The following is a 21,572-nucleotide window of genomic DNA, read 5'->3' as shown; positions in this document are numbered from 1 at the left end:
CATGACAACACTCTAAATATGATTTTTTTTTTCCCCCTTACCAACTGAATTTAGATATTAAGTTAAATTTAGCTGGGAATTTTGTCTGAGATTTAAAAGCTTTTATCCCCCTTTATGTGTTAAAACACTACTGTTCAATTTTGTTTAAGTGTCTTTGAAAGAAATCTCGTATGCTCACCAAGGCTGCATTAAAAATACCCCAAAACAGGATTCCTTTTTTTTTTCAAGATTTGATGAATAAAAAGTTATTTTTTTAAATGCATTTATTTAAAATATAAATCTTTTGTAAGAATGTAAACATCTTCACAGTGAATTTCGATCAATAATGCATCCTTGCTGCATAATTCGTACTGAACCAAACCTTTGAACAGTGGTATATAAAAATACATAAACATCTATAAACAAAATTAATTCACCAAACCTGGTATTTGAGTCTTGGATCGATAACGATGACATATTCCCCCTTGTTTTGCATTTCTCAAATTATATATATAAAAAAATCATTACAAATTGTTATCATATAATTTTAGTGACTTAAAAAAGTGACAAATCTAAAGTATGTGTTTGATTCATTTTAGATAATCACATTTCAAAACCCTAAACAATGTTTTTGTAATTTAGATTTTTTTCCCCTTCTCGTTTTGAAGTACAGACTTTCTTTTAGTCTCAAATGTTTTTTTCAAGTTTATTTTGATTCCAGTTGCTTTTGTTCAGTTTAATTTGATCATAAAACCTCATTGAATTAAGGTAGATCGATATTTAAATGAGTGAAATTGTCTGCCAAAGGAACAAAATCATAATAAAGTCTTTGTCACACTGCAAAAAAATAGTTTCATGATTTGAAATCACAACATTTTTTCTTTTGTCAAATCAACTTAATTTATATAGTTATATTATATATTATATTCTATTATAATTATAGTACACCATTTATGTAGTTCAGATAACATAATATTTTGAGTTTGTGATGATTAATTAGTGAGATTAGATGATCAATCTCCTTCATTGCATTAACTAAATTTTTCCATTTCAATGAACTTAAATTTTTAAGGCAACCAGGTTACTTATTTATTTAAGTTAAACCAACAGGATGCTTGCATGTTTTTACTCCAAAACAAGCCCAAGATGAGGAAAATGACTGTTTTGCATAGAAGCAGATGTTGTGCGCTTTAGAACATAAGGGAGTCCATAAAAGGACATCCTCACCCCTGACCCCAGCGCTGCCGTTGATTTAGGTGAAACAGACTGAGAGAGTTTGCCGAGAACAATGCTTGAATGGCCTATCAAAGGCAGGAGAGCACTCATGAACTCATATGCTAATGAAGCCATGGGGGTCTTTCACTGCCTTTCTGCCTCATGCCAGTTGGGGGCAGTCATCCTCCCATCCTCCCTCCCTCTTCCTTTCCTTCAGCCCTCCCCCTTCCCTCCTCAAGCCTGGAGTCAGTCAACCAGTCCTGCCTGCTGGAAGAATGACGTGAAGTAGTTTTCCATCTGGGGTTTAACAGAATTCCAAAATCTCAATGACTTCATTCAGTCTAGAAACGAATGAGTAGAGAGAAGGGGACAGAGTTAGATAGAACAGCAACTGTGTGACGTCACGTGCAGCCCATGGTCAGTGTTTGTGCCGGGAAGCAGACAGCACGAGAGAGAGAGAGAGAGAGAGAGAGAGAGAGGGAGGTAGAGAGAGAGGGAGGTAGAGAGAGAGGGAGGTAGAGAGAGAGAGAGGGAAAGAGAGAATGTGAGGTGGAATAAGTGACAAAGCAGGCAACGGTACAGACTGGGGCCATGAAAGAGTGACACTGGGGAACAAAGTAAGCGTGCAAGAGCGTCAGGACACAGCAGTGACCGGCAAGTCCAGCTATTTATCTGTGGATGATTCTCTTATGAGGAACACTTCAGCATGACTGCTTCTCTAGGTATGCAGGAAGAGATTTCGTCATTTTGACCCAACTTTTTAGTCTTTGTGTGTGTGTGTGTGTTAGCATTTGCCTGTGTGTTTGTATGCTAATACCTCAGCCATTTGCTGTATCCATCTCTGGCAGACTTTAATTGTCTTCTTGTCAGCATGAAGTCTATGTGTGAACATTCCTCTCACTATATGGGGAAAACTTTCTCTTTTTTTCTCTTTTCTTCCCATCTCTTCTCTTCTCCTCTCTTCTCTATTTTTTATTACATATTCAGTACACTGAAAATCATTTTTTTATTACTTTATCAGTGTAAAAACATGTAAATATCCTCTTATGGAAATTGTATTTATGACATGAAGAATTCTTTTCAGAGAAAGTTTCTTTATCAAGCACGAAATATTTCTCATTTCATCATATATTATTAAATGCAATCAAGTATGCTTAATAAATGAAATAAATCTGCCAATACCCAGCACCTGGATAAAAATAATAAAAATAACCACACTGTAAACAAATATTTTCATGATTTGTAATCACAACATTTTTTTCTTTTGTCAAATGAACTTAAATCATTTATGTAGTTCAGATAATATCATATTTTGAGTTTCTGGTGATTAAATCAATCTCCCTCATTGTATCAACTCAATTTTTTCCATTTCAATGAACTTAAAATTTTAAGGCCAGCAAGTTACTTCATTTTTTTTAAGTTAAACCAACAATATTTTTTTTTTTACAGTGATGACCAAGTGAACTTCAATTGATCTTGTTATGAGGATGTTTAGACATTTTTACTGGATAACGAGGCAGAAATACTGATTCAAATTCAATTCCATGTGTTCGCAGTACATGCTTGATGTACATCAAATTGCTGAGATGCCAAAAAAAGGCCAGTGGTTGTTATTTGAAGAATGTGTGCGTACACACGGTTTGTGCACTTTTAGTTTGTTTGTATGTGAATGTTTCCTGTTTCAGCCTGCCCTTGGACACTGTTTCCGAAGACCTCAATTGGTTATTTGCATTGCAAAAACTTTACTGATAAAGACAAACACATTTAAAGCCCCAATATTTGCGCTTGGACTACCCTATATTGTGTTGGTTCTGTCAGTGTTTGGCATTCCTCGTGTGCTTCCTCACAAACAGCAGAGCACTACTTTACCCGTGGGGTGTTTTGTGGAAAACATCTTGCTTTCACTCTTTTCTAAAGCTCATTTACACATGACTTGTCCTGTAATTTACCTCAGATTGGTGATTTAAGCTTTACCACTTTCTCATCGGGCCTTGGAGATTTATCAAGCAATCGTGGGAGGTACTAAAACAAAAAGAGATGAATGTGGTGCTCTTGTCGTGAGTGGATGTGTGTAGTTGTGAGCACTTAGATGGAGATGGAGTGGAGACAGTGGACACTATTCTTCTCTGTCTCTGGACAAAAGACAGTTTTGTGCGGGCCTGTGTCCAAATGAATGTGGACGAGGAAAAAATGTGTTATGTAATCAGGTCAGTTTGAACTGAAATTCATTTAATTGGAGATTGAGAATGAAAAGCATGCAACCAAATTATCCAAAGCAAACATTTTGGTTTGTTTATTATAGGGCTGCAACAACTAATCGATAAAATCGATTATAATCGATTATGAAAATCGTTGTCAACGAATGTCATTATCGATTAGTTGGTCTTATTACGTCACGGGGATTGTTTACATGCAACATGCGCTTCTTACATGCGCTTCATGAGGCACACACGCAGTCTCTCTCCCTCGCCGCTCTACCCTGTCTCGCGCGCGCAACACGGACGGTTTGGAGCACATTATCTTCTGTCTCGCATGCGCGCTCTTGATTCCGTGAGTTTGAACTAATTTGCGGGCATCAGGAAACCGCTATCAATATGCATTATACACGAAAATCATTCACCTTTCGGCAAGTTCGCCGTTTTGAAAACAAAATAGGTGACCTACGTTAATCGTGTATACTTTATGAAGCCATACTATAGTATAATGTGAGATAAAAATGTATATTTAAGTCATTAAATTCAAGTTAACCTAAGCTTTTCCCTCCACTGCGGCTGTCAGTCATTCTCTATTCGGTGTTCAAACAGCGCGTCGCGTTACAACAGTTAACATGATGAAACTCTTTCCAAGATCAATGTTATTACTATAATTGATCCGTAGATAAAGGTCTATGATGGTTTTTCTATCTTGCTAGACTTTTATTGCTGTAACTTAATCACTTTCTACTGAGTGTCTGTTAGATCACAACACTAGAGTAGAGTCGGCGCTCTATAATTGTTCTTCACGTGCACAGTAGCCTAACTGAAATTTAAAACTGTTAAAAGAAAAGGCTTAATAAACTATTGGATAGATACTGTATAATACACAGTCAATATGTCTTTCTCTTTTGGTGCTTTTAACTTTAATGCGGCGGACACTGAGGAGCTGCGCGCCGCCCTGTGACTCCGTGTTGCTTCAAGCGCATCATTCAGCGTTTGCGATGCGCACTTTGTGCAGCTCTTTCATGATCATGTCATAATACTTTTGCGCAATGAAAGCTTATTAATTGCCTTTCTTGTTCTGTCCTATCTATTATATTTTGCTTCCTCACTAAACAGCTGTGCTTTACATTTAAAAGAGAAGTGGATCTGATTTTTACGATGTTTTTCATGAATGTGTAACAACAATACAAAGAGCAATGTGTAGCGTTTTACCAGAGTTAGTGCTACACTTATTGTCTCTTATTTGTTCCCCACTAAGGAATGTTTTTCACTAAATGTTCAGATTTTATAAAATTATTGTGCACTTGTGATATTTCTAGGCTAAGTTTTGCTGAGTTCCACTAATCTAGTTTACAATAGCATTTTTGACATAGGTTATGGTCATATATATATATATTTTTTATTTGTTGTTTTTCTTTATAATGAAGTTGTCTGTATTAAGTAGATTGTTTAACATGCAAAAGTTTTAGGTTTTAGGGTTTTATTTAGTTATAATAAACAAAAAAATGAAATATAATTTTTATCCGATTAATCGATTAATCGAAAAAATAATCGTCCGATTAATCGATTATCAAAATAATCGTTAGTTGCAGCCCTAGTTTATTACTGTTCTTTTACTGACACAAATTGACAGAATAGGAACAAAGGCTTACATAGCAACACTGAATGGAGCAACAAAACATTTCAAATATTGCATAAACTGTGCTTATGTTACAAAAGTTATGATGATAAATAAAAAAGGGGATATAAATAGTGAAGTAAAACTAAATGGTGGCCAGTTAAAGTATTTACAATTTGACACCTCCATTACATAATTGAATGAAAAATGTAAAGAATGACAGGATCTAAAAAACTTTCCCTTAAATAATTCGAAAATATATAATATTCATATTTAAATATATAGCAATAGCATAAATGTAATGTTATAAAAAACAATAAACTTATAAAAATGAATACAGCACCTAATATTAAATACTTTCCCTTAAGTAATTATAAAATCATCTAATTTTAAATATTATTTTCCTTTATTTTAGCTTATTATAAAAAATAATAGAATATACAAATAATACAGCATATAATAGTAAATACGAATTACAATCTAAAATCATTAATATAAATTAAAAATAATAACACTGTAAAAAGTTGTGTACATAATTCTTTTACTTTGCTTTAACTCATCAAAATATGTTACATTTCTACAACTTTTTTTATAAGTTATACAAGGTTCAATTCATTTTTTTTTTAAAAAAAGTCAGTTTAATGTAATGCAAGTTGATTAAACATCCAAGTTGATTATATAGAGATGTACGGCAGCAACGTTTTTTTTTACAGTGAATCTTTAAAAACTAACATTCATATAAATGCATTAATGCATGAAAACAAAAGATTAATGTCATATCCGAAGCATATTATTGTCAAATAATGTGATTTTATGTTAGAAAGGGACATTTTTGATTGACACAACTAGTTCAGCAGATCTCTGAATACTTCTTGTCAGATTAATTTGGGTTTCTTTATTGTGAGTCACAAATAAATGGTTGTTAGTTCAATCCTCCAGCTGTTTGTTTGATTGATTGCATGTGTGAGTGTGTACATTGCCAAATTAAGACCACAAATGGATTGAAACACTCCTTAGCTATTTTAATGCTCTGAATACCAATGCGCAGTGAAAAAAGTGTTATTTTTGGTCTGCGTGTTTTGACGCTGTTGTGCAGAATGTCTAGTGGACGAGTCTTTAATACAGCAAAGAAGGCAGGAAGCTGTCTAATTTAAAGCTCAAATGAGAGCTAAATCTTGTTACAGACATATTTAAGAGCATGTATCATAGAGCTGAAGTGATACCTTTGACTGGACAGTCTTTAATTCTCATGTGTTGGATTCTCTCTCTTTTTATTTCCCCCCTCCACACATTCTCTATCTAGTTCAGCTTTGCAGCTTTGATCACAACAGCTGGACATTTTTCAACTTGGCTCACTGCGTGTGTGTGCGTGCATTCCTCCTTTGAATGGCGAGTTTGTTAAGTCCGTAAAACTGAAGTCGTCCTTTGTCTCACTGGCATGCGGGAGATTTAATCCTGAAAGAAGAACAGACATACACAAAAACACGCTTAGACACACTTTTATCGCCCTTCTCTTTCATTTGCCAGCCAAATTCCCAACTCCTAACTGTAGGATGCTGATATGACGCGTTAATATTGATGTCTTATATTTTCAGCATGACTGCATTTAATTTTAAACAGTCTGAGGCTTTCTTTTTTTCTCTTACACTCTTTTCATTCATCTGGTGATTACATTACATATTCCTATTACTATTACTATTGTATTTTAGATGAAATAATAAACATTAGATCTTTAATTTATTAATGTGCTTTTATAAGGGAATTATAATAATTTTTGTATTTTCTGATTTCATGTTAAAATTTAGTCATTTTGCTGCATATTTTTGTCTTTTTTAAATATGTTTATAGTTGTATTTCATTTTAGTAATTGTAGTAGCCTATGTCAGCTTAAATTAAATTAAAATGAGAAATATTGTCTAGGCAATTAGCAAAAAAAAAAAAAAAAATATATATATATATATATATATATATATATGAAACAAATGTTTGTTTGTTATAAGTATCAAGTATCAAAATGTTTTGTATCATTTGAGTTTTAATTAATTTGTCACATTGCATTACTAATTAAGTGAACTGCAAAAACAAGTTTTAAACATTAAAGAAAATGGTGACCAATTCTATGAATCGCGTCCCTTAAATAATTGAATCAAAAGTAAATATCAAAAATGCTAAGCCATCTAATATTAAATATTACCTTAAATAATTACATAATAAAAAAAAAACATCATTAATATTAAATGAATTTATTATTTAGAAAATTTTTTTTTTTAAAGAAAATATATTAAAATAATATGGATATATTTTAAAAACTTTATTTGAGTAAGAGGCATGTGGGGCCATTTGTCAATTGTTTGGCTCTTTAAAACTTTTTTTGTGATGACATGTTGTACCCCCTCCTTTCATCCCAGAGTACTGAGTTGGTCTCCGAACTTGGGTTTTGAAAGCCTGAATAGCTAGTATCGTCCACACTCACATACTCACATTTTTGGTATGTTTTGAGCCTAAAAGTATCATTTATCTTCTCAATGCAGAACCGGGTCGTCTGATGTCTTAAATTCAGCGCTGATTCATTTTAGACCCTCAAGGCCTATCTCTTCTTTCTGGAAGGGTCATCCAGATCTTCTTTTCTCTTCTCTTTGAAGGGCCGGTGTTGTTCAACAGATCATTGACCTCTTGGCTCACCTGATCCAATCCTGCAATCCTCATGTGACCCTGACATCTGTTGATGTCGTCGTCCGCTTTCAGAAGAGTCATGTTGGGATGCTTTTCTGCTTCATTTTAACCCATTTTCTGTACTTTATCTGCAAGTCCAGACTGGTTTTGTGCTGATCTTGCAGGTGGACCAGTATAGCTATGCTTTTCAATTGGAAAAGTTAACTAGGAGGCTGGATTAAATGGTTCTTTGACATTGATTGATAAAGGAAGCCTTGCAGGTTAAGCTTGTTATGAAGCCTGGTGTGACATCCCATGCTGACCACCTCCATCAACATGTGGTGGTGACCAGTTTTCATCAGGGAGAAGCAGACCAGATGAATCTCTGGGAAGCAATTTTGTGAATTCCTGCGGGAATGAGTTTTAGAGGTTTTGGGGTCACACAATGTCTATTTTTGGAACGCTTCAGACTCTTCTGCCTCCAGATGTTGTTTGTATTATTTGTTTATGTGTTTATGTATTCTTAGTTACATTTTCAAAGACAGCATCCCCTTGACAACGTATCATATGATGTGGTTATGGGTGCGGTCATGGCTGAAAAAGAAGCGGTCTGATGCTTTGGTATATGTTTGATTGGTAAATGTCTGTAGCAAGAAAACATTCATGGGGAATCCAACATAAAAGTCTGATGACATTTTGTGGAATTATGGAATGGATTGTTACTTTGGGACTGTTGGGTACATTTGCAAAACATCAGCTGTGCTTCTATGTTGGAGTTGCATAAAGGAACCAATACCAATAAAGTAACCAAGGACCATTTTTTTTCAGGATTGTACACTTTCCATCTTATGGACTGCTTGTTTTTTTTTTTTAATGTCATCTTTGAAGATAATTTTATGAGTCTGCAAAATGTAAATACAGTGGTCAACATTTGAAGTGGTTCAAATACTCATCCTAGGAAAATGTTCAAATGTTGAACTTCTGTAGATTTGTTGAGGATCAAGAAATTAAACATTTTTTTTCTGCAAGCCCAATTTTACTGGCCAATCCACAACATTATATATATATATATATATATATATTTTTTTTTTTTTAGCAACAATAAATTATAATTATAATAACGGTTGTTGTTTTTTTTTTGCTATTTTATTTTGATATCTGCTAACATTTTTTTTTAAATGATGTTTCTTTCCAGAAAATGCTAGACTTAAATTTTCAAAAAATAGAAATAAAATAAAATTCCATGATAGCTGAAAATGTCATTGTGAAAATACAGCTAATTTTCAAACTAATGCTTACAAGACCGTCACAACATGCATTTTTTAACAAAACGACTGTTATAAGAAAACAACTTAACTTGTGATTGTCGTGGTTTATGATTGAAGTTTTGAACACGTACAGTACATGCTGAATCTAGTCATTTCTCTGGAAGCAATGGGTAAAAAAAAATGAATGCACACACTCTAAAAAATGCTGGGTTGTTTTAACCCAATTTTGGGTAAAATACGGACAAACCCAAACGTTGGGTTAAAAATGTAATTAAAAAAAATAACCCAACGGCTGGGTTTGTCCATATTTTACCCAAAATTGGGTTAAAACAACCCAGCATTTTTTAGAGTGCAGATATTAATGTTTGATTCTGCTAACTGCTTCTTGAAGTAATAATATTATTATTATTATTATTATTATTTAATTACAGGTAAGGTCGAATAGAATTTACAACAAAATTAATTTGATCAAATCCAGCCAGTTTCCAGACAGAGAGGGGGGAGCAGGAGACAAACTGAGAGACATTCCTCCAGGGTCCCTCCCCTGTGGTTTGTTATGTGCACAATCTGAAGAATGCGTGTGTATGGGCTTCTGCCAAACCCACAATCCCAGCTCCCATACAATGATCTATCCAATAATACCACTTGATTTATTACCTGGATTTGGCAACCAGTAGCAGGTTGCACAGCGCAGGTCTTCAAATATTTTGTGGGCGTGCAAGTCATTGCTCATACTGAATGGAATCTTTGTGAAGAAATTGTATGAAGGTGTGTGTGCGTGTGTCAGGTATGCACTATGTTATATGGGGACAGAAAGATGGCAATATATCCAAAATCCTTTTGTCTCATAGGGACATTTTTAGTCCCTATGAGACAAAACTGCTTTTAAATCATACTGTGATGAGTAGGTTTAGTGTTAGTGTAAGGGTATAGAATGTAAACACAATGTGTGTGTGTGTGTGTGTGTATGTATGTGTGTGTGCGGTCTTGGAATTGGATTCAGGTCATAAAGTTCCTTTTGTGTTTTGTTTTTTCTTAGAGTCACGAGGTTACGTCGACAGCATGACGCACACATCCATGTCATCTGACGGAGAGCTCTTCCACTCTGATGTCACAGGAAGTCCCGCCTCCTGTCAGAGGATGTTCGGATCCATGCACTCTATCTCCACCCCCAGCCCATTGGTCAACACAGACAGGTAATGACTGTCAAACAAATGCATAGGGATGCATTGTATGTCAGTACAATATTGGCTGTTGATTGTATTGGAGTTTTAATTGTGCATGTTCATTTCACATTTAGATTACTCAGTGAAAGTTATTATTTTGAAAAGCTAAAAATGTATTCATGCTGTTAAATGTAATCTTAAACCATCTCAAAATGAATATCCATTTTCATACTGTACATTTATAATAGTGTGATAGTGTACTCGCACAAACAAACAAACAAACACGCACACAGACACTCACACTTGGCCAATCGGTATTAGCCCAAATTGTATTATTGCTACATTTTGTAACAGTCAAATCAAAACTTCTCTACACAATCGAAGGAAATTCTGGCATTTCAGTTGCATGTGTGGTCACTGGTCACATTATTGTGTATCTAGTCTATATTTAACAAGGGCTTGACATTAACTTTTTTGCTCACCGGCCACTGTGGCTAGTGGTTTTCAAAAGTTACCAGCCACTCAGCATTTTCACTTGCCACAATTTGTACATCGATACCATAGGGGGAAAAAACGCCAAATGCAGTAGTCAACATATGAAGTGGATCAAAACCTTTCATCAAAGGACAACTTTTCTTGACCTTTTTTGATCCACTTTTTTATACACCACTGTAGATATTTTTTAATATTATCTCATAATTTGGCAATCTGTATACTAGGCTAATGTCACTTTATGGCCTTACCCACGGGCTCATTATACTGTTTTATATAGCCAATATAATTGTCTTTATGTGCACACACTTTGGGTGTGAGCACAAAATCTACAGGAATGAGTAAAATTAAAGCAATCTATTGCCAAAATTCAACCCCTGTAACACCTACAATATTTATCCGGAGCAAATTAAACAAGCGAGTAAAGGGACACGGATTTGTGTGTCAACTCACTGTCAGAGATATTAAAGAGCGAGAACGTGCTCCTGATATTGTGTACCCTACCCTGAAATAGTTTCAGATATTTCGAGTAGAGTATCAATATGCATTGAAGGATCAATATTTTTGACTACACTAGATTAGTTTATTATTTCATATGCCTTTTTAAAAAACTACAATTGCTAAATGCATATTATATCAAATTCAACATTTGGCGAGTGTTAATGCCAAGCCCTGTTAACAATGTATAAACACACGGTAGGGTAGTACATCATGATATGTAAAAGATAACCCTGTGCTGTGTTTTCTTCTCCTCACAGCCCCACTCCAGCTCATTGCTGGTTAGAAGGTGGATCGAGCACCCCCTTGAGTCACTACACACCCCAACCCTCCCCACCCCTCACCCTCTCGGCACCCAACTCCCACAGCTCCCCTCGCGGAGCTCCTCGCAGCCTGACCTCGTCTCTGGATGTGGGAGGACTGGAGAGCAGCTTGCTGGAGGCTGTGGAGGGTCTTGAGGCTCTGGGTCTGGATGTGGCTCTACCTCCACATCTGCCCCTGAAGAGACGTGGGACGGAGGGCTCGGAGACCATGTTGAGTTTCCCGCTCAGCAGGAGTGCTGTCAGCACGTCCTATGCCAGTCACAACACCTCGCCTACCAGATCTACACCGAGTCCAGGTGAGTGGCATGCCTGTCTGCATGCACACACTCACATTCAGCTTTAAAATATAATGTGGTGGTATTCATATTTGCAGATTTCATGGCCAGTAAACCGGAAAACGTGAAGTTTGTTCAGGACACATCCAAGTTCTGGTACAAGCCGGATATCTCGAGAGACCAAGGTAACAATATTAGATCATCAGTAGGACTTAAAGGAGTAGTTCACTTTAAAAAAAAAAAAAAAAAACTTTTGTTGATAATTTACTCACCCCCATGTCATCCAAGATATCCATGTCTTTCTTTCTTTAGTCGAAAAGAAATTAAGGTTTTTGATGAAAACATTCTAGGATTTTTCTCCATATAATGCACTTCAATGGGAACCAAACGGTTCAAGGTCGAAAAGACAGTTTCAGTGCAAACTGTTGAAAGGGCTTTAAACGATTCCAGATGACGAATAAGGGCCTTATCAAGCGAAACAATCGCTCATTTAAAAAAAAAAACAAGTTTTATAAGCTCAAATGCTCGCCTTGCTCAGTTCATTTATGAAAAGACATTTTGATAAATATAAAGTTCAGAAGATTATTTCAAATATACATTTTTACTGTCACTCTTGATCAATTTAATGCATCCTTTCTGAATTAACCAAAATGACCAAACAGCCCAAGCTTTTGAATGATGGTGTAAGTACAATCTGTTTAATATTGCATTCGCTCTTAAGGGCATATATCACTTCTCATGCTGTCTAGAGTTGACCACTGAAAATTTGTAGAAAGATGATTTTCAATGTTTGTTTGCTGAATATGAACACTGAAAGTTACTTCTATCCCTCACAGCCTTGTTTTTACTTGCTACTTTTTAAGCAGACTGAAAGTCTGACAGATGTTTTCAGTCATATTTAGCAATGGAAATTCCTTTTTAATTCCTTATAGTAAAGCAATTGGTTCAGATTGGTTAATTTATTAAAAAATAAATTCATTCCACACCTTGCACAAATGTAAACGGATATACTTTTTGCAGCATTTTAAATATAATTGATTTGACAAAAATATTTCTGACTATTTTTTAAAACAATATAATATTTAGTCAAATGCTGCTTTTCACAATGTCTTCTGTGAAAGAATTGGTGTTTTATGTTTATTTGAGTTATATGTTAATTGATCAATTGATTACTCTCAAAGTCTCTTAAAGTGGATCTCAGAGTAGTTTTGCTTCTTTACCTCTTCGCTTCAAATATTACTGAGTAATACATCTGTGTTTTTTTTTTTTTTGTTTTTTTTTGCTGTAGCTATTGGCATTCTCAAGGATAAAGAGCCGGGTTCCTTCATCATCAGAGACAGTCACTCGTTCAGAGGAGCTTACGGATTGGCCATGAAGGTGGCCACGCCCCCACCCTCCGTTCTACAGCAAAGCAAGAAAAGTAAGAGAATGCTCCATTTCTTTTTATTATGACTTATGGTGAACGATGACGCAATCGACTGGGCTAACGCACAACCTGGCCATAAATTACGTACCTTAACAAGTCCTTGGTGTGGAAAATATCTGATTCGGGTTCCTGGTTTGACAATTCTCTCTTTTTAATTTTTTTATGGAATATTGCAGTATTTATTATAACTGATTTATCCTGCACATTACAATTTTTTTAATTCGTGTGCCCTCGTAATCTTAAATCAATATAGCTTCCCTTCCCACTTGCAATGACATCTCTTCTCTCTGACGATGTATTTTTTGGGCAGGAGAACTTGTCACTCACATGACATCACAGCAATAGCAAACCACAACCATCCAATGATCCAATCTATTGACTAAATCAAGTCCCGCCCTACATTTTTTTCTTGTTTGAGACGGTTTCACGCTGATATATGTGAAGAAAAGCCTATCGCAACTTCTGTTTCATGCAACTGTAAGCACTTTATCTGTAGCCTGGGAAAACCCAGACAACTTCCGGGAAATTTAGATTTGCTCTGAAAGTTAGTCTGGCAAAGACCTCATTCAAGCCCATTTCCAATCCGTCGAAATCACGGCACCAATCAGAAACGTTGGGGCGGGCTTTACACGATGACGACAGCGCTGGGATTTTGAAGCAGATTTTGTAGCCCACATTACAAAGATGGACGCCACCGTCGAACATCACTCGCTCGAATCAGCTATCGCGTCTGTTTTTAAACGATTTGAACGTTTCCTTTTTGTTACAGACTGAGCAAAGAACAACATTTGGAGATGTTTCTCCACCGGCCGCTGCTCTGCATACGTCATCTCCTTCATCGCTCTGGGGTGCGTTTCCCGAAAGCATCGTTAGCCAACTATGGTCGCAAGTTCCGTCGTTACCAATAGAGTTCAATGGAAATTGCGTCCAACTTGCGACCATAGTTGGCTAACGATGCTTTCGGGAAACGCTCCCCTGATTGGTTTTAGGTCTACCCGCGACGTCCGTTGGTGACGCCCATCTGGAAATGATTTGTCTATGATGGTTTGCCAGACCAGTTACAACTGAGAATGGTCTGGTTTAAACCAGCTACTTTATCTGTGTAAAACCAGCCCATTCTCACCCCCAAGGCGTCACTTAACTGACGCCTTGGGAAGCATTTGGACATGCTTCAATATCTGACGCTTTAGGCGCCCTTTAGCGTCAGTTAGATGACGCCCTAGGATCGCGTGTACCCTACCCCCACCCCACACCTAAACCTAACCGCGTACTCTAACTGACGCTTTCCTTTAGCGTCAGTTAGATGAAGCCGTAGGTTCGCGTCATGTAAGTGACGCTAAAGGGCGCCTAAAACGTCAAATATTGAAGCATGGTCAAAGGTGACGCCTTGGGGTGAGAATGCGTTGGTAAAACAGGTAAATATGAACAGTCCATAGATTCTCAGGCTCTGTTTACAACTGGTATTGAGATGCGTTTTGGTCGATCATATCACAAGTGGACGATGCTAAATACAGGTGTAAGGGGTCTAAAACGTTTGAGCTTGTCGACTTCCACTTCCCGAGCTAAAACGCATTTGACCGGATTGCTTTAGTGTAAACACTCATGAGGTCGAATGTGTTCAAACAGCCACAATAGACCGCCTACTTTAAACATTAAGTGAAGTGGGCTAGCCAAGCGGGATTTAAAATTTGTCCGTTTGGGAACAAAGTTTGGTTTGAAGACGAAAAACGCACAATATTCTCTCGCCATTTTTCTGCCCATAGTCCCTCCCCTTGAAGAAATCAGGAAAAGTGGTCGAAAGTGGACAAAAGCGGCGAATTGAAACACCTGGTGTACACAAGGAATCTCCCCCTCGTCTACTTGTTATCCAATCGACCAAAATGAATCTTCATACCAGGTTTAATTGCCTGTACAGGGCAACTCCTTAAATGAATTGCAGTGAAATATTTGATAGACTTTAAGACCCTGAAGAGCTGGACATCTCAACACTATTGTGTGAGGAACAGCTGGAGCGTTCATATCCAGAGTCCCTCCATAAACATGGTGTGTCTCTCAATCAGAGGAAGGAAGGGGGAGACACACACACACACACACACACTGTCCGTTTCCATCTGATTATCATAGTTCTAGATGTCTCTGTAAGAGGGGGTTTCATACAGTATTATTATGCTGTCTTTTAATTGTTTACTGTATCATGAGAAGTTGCATTTTGAGATTGTTTTTTGTACCAAACAAACAAACTCTGATTTCTCAAAGTCTGTCTATCCTCAACATCAGTTACGCTTGTTCGGTGTTCAGAAACTTGACCTGCCCAGTCAGAATGAGGTGCAGAAATGCAGGAAAGTCTGTCCTTGCGCTGTTGCTTCTCCCCTGTAGATCACCCTTAGGGATCTCAAAATTAGAAACAACCAACCGAAATGCTCTTTATAACAAGATCCCTGATCATTTCAGAACAACTTTATCAGTTTGTATGACACATTTCAGTGCATTTCTTATTGCTATATACATGTAATTGCTTTGATAAATAGAAATAGTTTTACATATGGCATCATTTCCTGTCTCCTTGCACAGTGGGTGATCTGTCCAATGAGCTTGTGCGGCATTTCCTGATCGAGTGCACACCGAAAGGTGTGAGGTTAAAAGGCTGCCCCAATGAACCCTACTTTGGTAAGTATCTGTTGATGTCATTGTCTGCACGTTAAAGGGATACTTCACTTTTTTTTTTTTTTGGAAATAGGCTCATTTTACTACCATGAGTGCATCAGGCGCAATGATATGACGCAGCGCCTGAAAATAGGCTACCTTCCGTCACGTTGGAAGTTACCGACCCCGGGACTATTTTCAGGCGCTGCATCATTTCATTGCGCCTACTGCATTTATGGTACGTCAGTAAAGTTTCCTGATTATTACACAGGAATGAGAGTATAGTTCCTAGCCATATCAGCCTAGAAAATCTCAACTTTACATTTTCTGTTGGTGTTAGTGCGCTAATGTAACTACAGAAGAGTCAAGTTTTAAATAGGAATAATATCAAAACTCTTTGGTCATTTTTTTTTTTTTTTTTTTTTGAGAAATGCTAATGGTCTTGTCCACTTCAATGATGTGTGCTAAGGCATAAGTAGCATCGCCAGATCCAGAGATCGGCTGAATGGATTCAAAAACAGTAAAAGTTTTTGTAAAATGACCCTATTTCCCAGAAAAAGTGGTGTATCCCTTTAATGAGGACTTGAGAGCTGCTATTTAAAGCCTTTTCATTTGCAATGGTCAAGATCTCTCTCTAGTGGCCGTAACCAGGAGCGTCATGCAACTATTTGTTTCTATTTTCTTTTCACTCATTTGGCGTCAGTAGGTTTTACATTTTGAAAGAAATGAATACTTCTGTTCAGTAGAATGATAACATTAAAGACTTGTATATTGTTACAAAACATTTGTTTCAAATAAATGCAGCTCTTTTGAACTTTCTATTCTTTAAAAAACATTCTCAAAAAATATATCACACTTTCTATAAAAATATTGAATTGCACAACTGATTTCAACATTTATGATAATAAGAAATGTGCCTTGAGTCACAGGAATAAATTCCTGCAGTCACAGGAATAAATTGCATTTTTAAATATATTCAAATAGAAAACAGTTGTTTTAGACTGTAATAGTATTTCACAATATACTGTAGTATAACATACTTCTAAAAGCATTTACAAACATTTGACTCCAAAGATTTGAACAGTAGTACATATCCTTTTAAATAAGCAAAGTTACCGTCAAGCAACTACCGTCCATTGTCGTTGTATGAAAAATATGATGGTTAACCATTTAGCTAAACTAAATAAAAATGTATCCTGTATGTACAGGAAGTCTCACAGCTTTGGTGTGTCAACATTCAATCACACCCTTGGCTTTACCCTGCAGACTTATCATACCAGGCAGAGGTAAGTAAAGTTATTAATGTGTATCTGCATGTGTGTGTGTTTTTTTTTTCTCTACTAACTGGATAGGCCCTTTTTCTTTTAGACCCCCTAGAAGAGTTGAATGAATCTCCTGCACAAACATCTACAAACTCTGCAGCAGAGCTACTTAAACAGGGAGCAGGTAACTGAATATCTGTGTGCATTGCACTGTTGAATTTGATCAATGTATAGGAAATGTGTGTTCATGTGCTAATGTGTATGTGTGTTGTTCAGCGTGTAACGTGTGGTTCCTGGGCAGTGTGGAGCTGGAGTCTCTGACAGGAGCTCAGGGTGTTCAGAAGGCCACCACTGTGATTTTCAGTATGGATCCACCAACCACATCCACTGTTGTTCACTTTAAAGTGTCTGCACAGGGAATCACCCTCACAGACAACCAGAGGAAGTGAGTCTCTCTCTCTCTTTGTTTCTGTTTCTTAATTCATATTTTATAGTCAGGTGGGTTTTTAGTGATAATGTAATGCCATAATTTAAGGTGAAATAAATTGGCACATTTTCATAAAATGGTAAAATTGTGACATTTCGGCTTCAACGTTATTCAGATATGATAGCTATTTTGAAAACTAATTTTGGTAATGCTGTGTGTTTTTTGTCATTTTTATAACTTTTTTGTTTTTGAAAGACTCTTATGCTCACCAAGGCTGCAATTATTTGATAAAAATAATAAAAACATAAAAAAATATTGTGAAATATCACTATTTAAAATATAACCGTTTTCTATTTTAATATACTTTAAAATGTAATTTATTCCTGTGATGTCAAAGCTGAATTTTCCGCATCATTACTCCAGTTTTCAGTGTAGCTGAACATGATTTACTGCACAAGAAACATTTCTTATTATCATCAATGTTGAAAACAGTTGTGCTGCTTAATTATATATATATAATTAATATATTATATTATATTAATATATAATATATATATTATTTATTTATTTTCAGGATTGTGTTATGAATAGAAAGTTCAAAAGAACAGCATTTATTTGAAATAGACTGTATATATAACTGTAGGTATGGTGATTCTTATTTCACCAAGCTCAATATGTTCCTGGATCAACACCATGTTTGATCCTGGAACAATATTCCAATCAACCAATCAGATTTGAGGGACAAGTTTACAGTTTATGTCAAGTTTAGGCTTACAACCAGGGTTAGGTGCGTCTACATCAGTGTTATTAACTTATCATTTCCTTCACCTTTCACATCCCCTTTAAAGCGATACTCCACTGTTTTTTTTTTTGTTTTGTTTTTTCATATCAAACTATGTTATTCCCTTAACTAAGACGAGTTGATACATACCTTTCTTGTCTCAGTGCGTGCGCTCAATCGCTCTGGCACGCGAGACACTTTAATAGCACTTAACAACTAGCCCAGTTCATTCAATGTGGGCCAAGCAGAGAAGCGACCAAACACCTCCACGTTTTCCCTATTTAAATACAGTTACACGCGCATATATATCTATGGACTCGGCGCAGGACTTTTCACGAGTGATGATATTACTGCGCCGAGTCGAAGTGCTCCCAAGCATTTGCTGTGGTATTCCGCCATACAATCTAGTTATCCATTTTACACGCTTAGAAAAGCGCAACGTTTTATTTTGTGTCACCATCCTAGGTCAAGTTACACTGCTCGAGTAACTGCATTTAAATAAGGAAAACATGGAGGTGTTTGGTCGCTTCTCTGCTTGGCCCGTATTGAATGAACTGGGCTAGTTAAGTGCAATCAAAGTGTGAGATGACAGAGGGATGTAACAACTCATCTTAGTTAAGGGAATAACAGTTTAATATGAAAAAAAAAAAAAAACGGTGGAGTATCCTTTTAAGGATAATTTATGGGCAGGGTTGGAGTGACTACATTTTCGTAAACAAAACGTGTTGATCCTGGAATATCCTACTTGGTAAAATCATGGTGACCAATGACCATACGTGTGTATATCCATGCATACAATGTTGTATTGAGTTTTTACTTTGTGTTTCCAGATTGTTCTTCAGGAGACACTATGCTGTCAACACAGTGATATTCTGTGCCTTGGATCCTCAGGACAGGAAGTATGTAACACACACACATACTTTGGGCTTCCATGTTTCATGCTTTCCATAGACCTAATGATTTTTATACTGTACAAACTGTATATTTTACGTTTTCAAAAACATCACTTGGTATGATTTATGAGCTGTTTTTTAGATTCAGTATGTTCATTTGGCAATTTGAATAAATTAAATTCAACATTTATTTATTGGATTTTTGTGGGATTATCTGACATCTCAACTGATCTGTTCACAGATGGACACGAGACGGCTGCACAGCTGCAAAGTGAGTCCCAATCTTGCTTTTTATTTTTTTATTATTTTTTTATTTGTAGTAGTGCTAGTTGTGTATTTGTGTAAACGTGCTCCTTGGACATTTATTCATTGTTGTGCGTGTGTGTGTGTGTGTGTACAGGATCTTTGGCTTTATTGCGAGGAAAAGCGGAAGCAGCACAGAGAATGTGTGTCACCTGTTCGCCGAACACGACCCCGAGCAGCCCGCCAGCGCCATCGTCAACTTTGTGTCCAAGGTGATGATAGGCTCTCAGAAGACCAAATAGAAAAAAAAAAAAAAAAAAAAAAAAAAAAACAGATTCTGGCAGATGGAAATGAGTCACATCCACACTGAGGGCATCTTCGACTTCAAATGTAGAACACCAAAACATACTCTGTTTTGCTACAGTTATGTGATCAGTTTCGCTTGCTGATGGTGTTGAGAGAAGATGAAACATCAGTATTGTAACTTCTCCCTGTTATTTGGACAAAATGGGGCATCGCTAAACTTCATGGGGCCCAGGAACAAATTTATAGGTGGACCTTAATGGCCGACCCTTTTCACAAGTCCCAGGACAACATTCCTGATGACCATTCTGAGGATGATTTCCACAGGAAGTCTTTGAAATCCATGCAGTACTGTTGCATCAGGCGAGACGTCCAGTAGGGGGCGCCACACTTCTTTAGCTCAGTCTCGCACTGCCATAAACAGAGTCTGATCAAAGCTGTTGAAGGGCTAAGGGGGAAAATGACTTAACAGTTGTTGTTATATTTTTATTATTATTATTATTTTAGCTGCTTAGAAGACTTTTTTTGAGTTTCATTTGCAGTATTTCAGAGGTCCTTTTGTTTTGTAAATAATAATGATTAGGTGTAACTAGATTAATATGTATCTGGGCACATACGTACATCCATACGATGCAGACCAAAGAACATTTTTCATATCAATTTACAAAACTTCAATGTTTTCAATTTTATAAATATATTTGTGTATATCAAATACCACTTTAATGTCTCAAAATATTCAGTACATTGTTGTTTATCAGTGTTTTTGTTTATAAGTGCGGAGCTAACGTTTTCAGTCAATGACAAGTGGTTTCCTTAAAAAGCATGTTGGCTTAACTTTGTTTATATATTTGGAAATATTTATCATATAACTCATATTCTGTGTATATTCATTTCTTACTCATCTATGCGGCATGATTGTTAAAACGTCTTATTTGACAAATAACCATATTCGAGGTAAGCAACATGTCATTACTCTCAGTAAACTCAGTACTGACATATTATTTTTACTGAACAAGTGTGTAAATGCTTGATCAAAGAGGATTCTGGGCTAAAAGTTTCACTTGGAATAAATCTGAATCAGACATAAATATTACAAAAACTGTTCTGTACTTTTCTTGTGCCGTCTCTTTGCTTTATTTGTAAACTAATGTTTAATGGACTCTACTCTATACATGCACAGAATGCAATATTGATACTGTATGTTAAGAAATTGCAGTGCTTGTCATGAAAGGACATCTATCATGAGTTCTGTCGACATGCTAGTTGGTTGACTTGCTGGTAAAGCCACAAAAATGCTCATGCTAGTTACGCTGACTTATTTTTTTTACCTTCTTATGGCTGTAACAAACTTCACGAGTTAGGTAGTTTTCTTTAAAATGGTATTGCTATGTTATATTGTATAGCTATCTCTTGAGCTACAAACATGTTAGCTGCCCCAAAAATCATGCATTACATTTTGGAACTTACTTTGCGACCATTAAAATATGTTCCGTATAGTATACAGTAAATGTGTGTGGAAGTACACACAACGTCATGTTGTTTTTGTCATGTGACCTACCAACTCTGTTACTCCACTGCCCATCATAAAACCTCTCCAGTGGCCTCATGGGATAATAAAGTGCCAATTGGACCTGGCATAGTAGGTAATTCAGATAATTTCCGTCTACTGTTTTATGAATATGAATATGAATATGAATTCTGACATAATAACTAGCTCACATACTCTTTTGACCTACTATATAGTATAAGTTGGCATTCAGACATAAGGGTTAACCATTTTTTGCAAACAATGAATTGCTCTGCCTTAACTGTATGCCCTGTTCACAACAAGAATGAAAACTATAACAATATTAGCATCCACACTAATGCACAATATCTTTCTGTTTATTCGTGTTCAGTGTATTTATGGT

The 21,572-nt window shown here is 36.3% G+C and overlaps 1 protein-coding gene across 2 annotated transcripts in view; it reads left to right on the top strand.

Annotated features, from left to right (window-relative positions):
• tns3.2 (tensin 3, tandem duplicate 2) overlaps nt 1-21,163 on the top strand; it is a 49,078-nt gene extending 27,915 nt beyond the window's left edge. For both annotated transcript variants that reach the window (XM_039693385.2, XM_039693387.2), the window contains 11 exons: nt 9,970-10,126; nt 11,347-11,705; nt 11,783-11,869; nt 12,973-13,104; nt 15,682-15,777; nt 16,962-17,039; nt 17,122-17,199; nt 17,292-17,460; nt 19,054-19,122; nt 19,358-19,387; nt 19,517-21,163. In XM_039693385.2, coding sequence (XP_039549319.2) covers nt 9,970-10,126; nt 11,347-11,705; nt 11,783-11,869; nt 12,973-13,104; nt 15,682-15,777; nt 16,962-17,039; nt 17,122-17,199; nt 17,292-17,460; nt 19,054-19,122; nt 19,358-19,387; nt 19,517-19,661 — 1,400 coding nt within the window. In that variant the 3' untranslated portion in view covers nt 19,662-21,163. The remainder of the gene's footprint in view (nt 1-9,969; nt 10,127-11,346; nt 11,706-11,782; nt 11,870-12,972; nt 13,105-15,681; nt 15,778-16,961; nt 17,040-17,121; nt 17,200-17,291; nt 17,461-19,053; nt 19,123-19,357; nt 19,388-19,516) is intronic.
• The last annotated feature ends 409 nt before the right edge of the window (nt 21,164-21,572 follow it).

This window comes from Pimephales promelas, chromosome 13 (genome assembly GCF_988280905.1).
Source record: "Pimephales promelas chromosome 13, fPimPro1.hap1.1, whole genome shotgun sequence".
Taxonomy (NCBI): Eukaryota; Metazoa; Chordata; class Actinopteri; order Cypriniformes; family Leuciscidae; genus Pimephales; species Pimephales promelas.
This window is presented reverse-complemented; position numbering and strand designations above follow the sequence as displayed.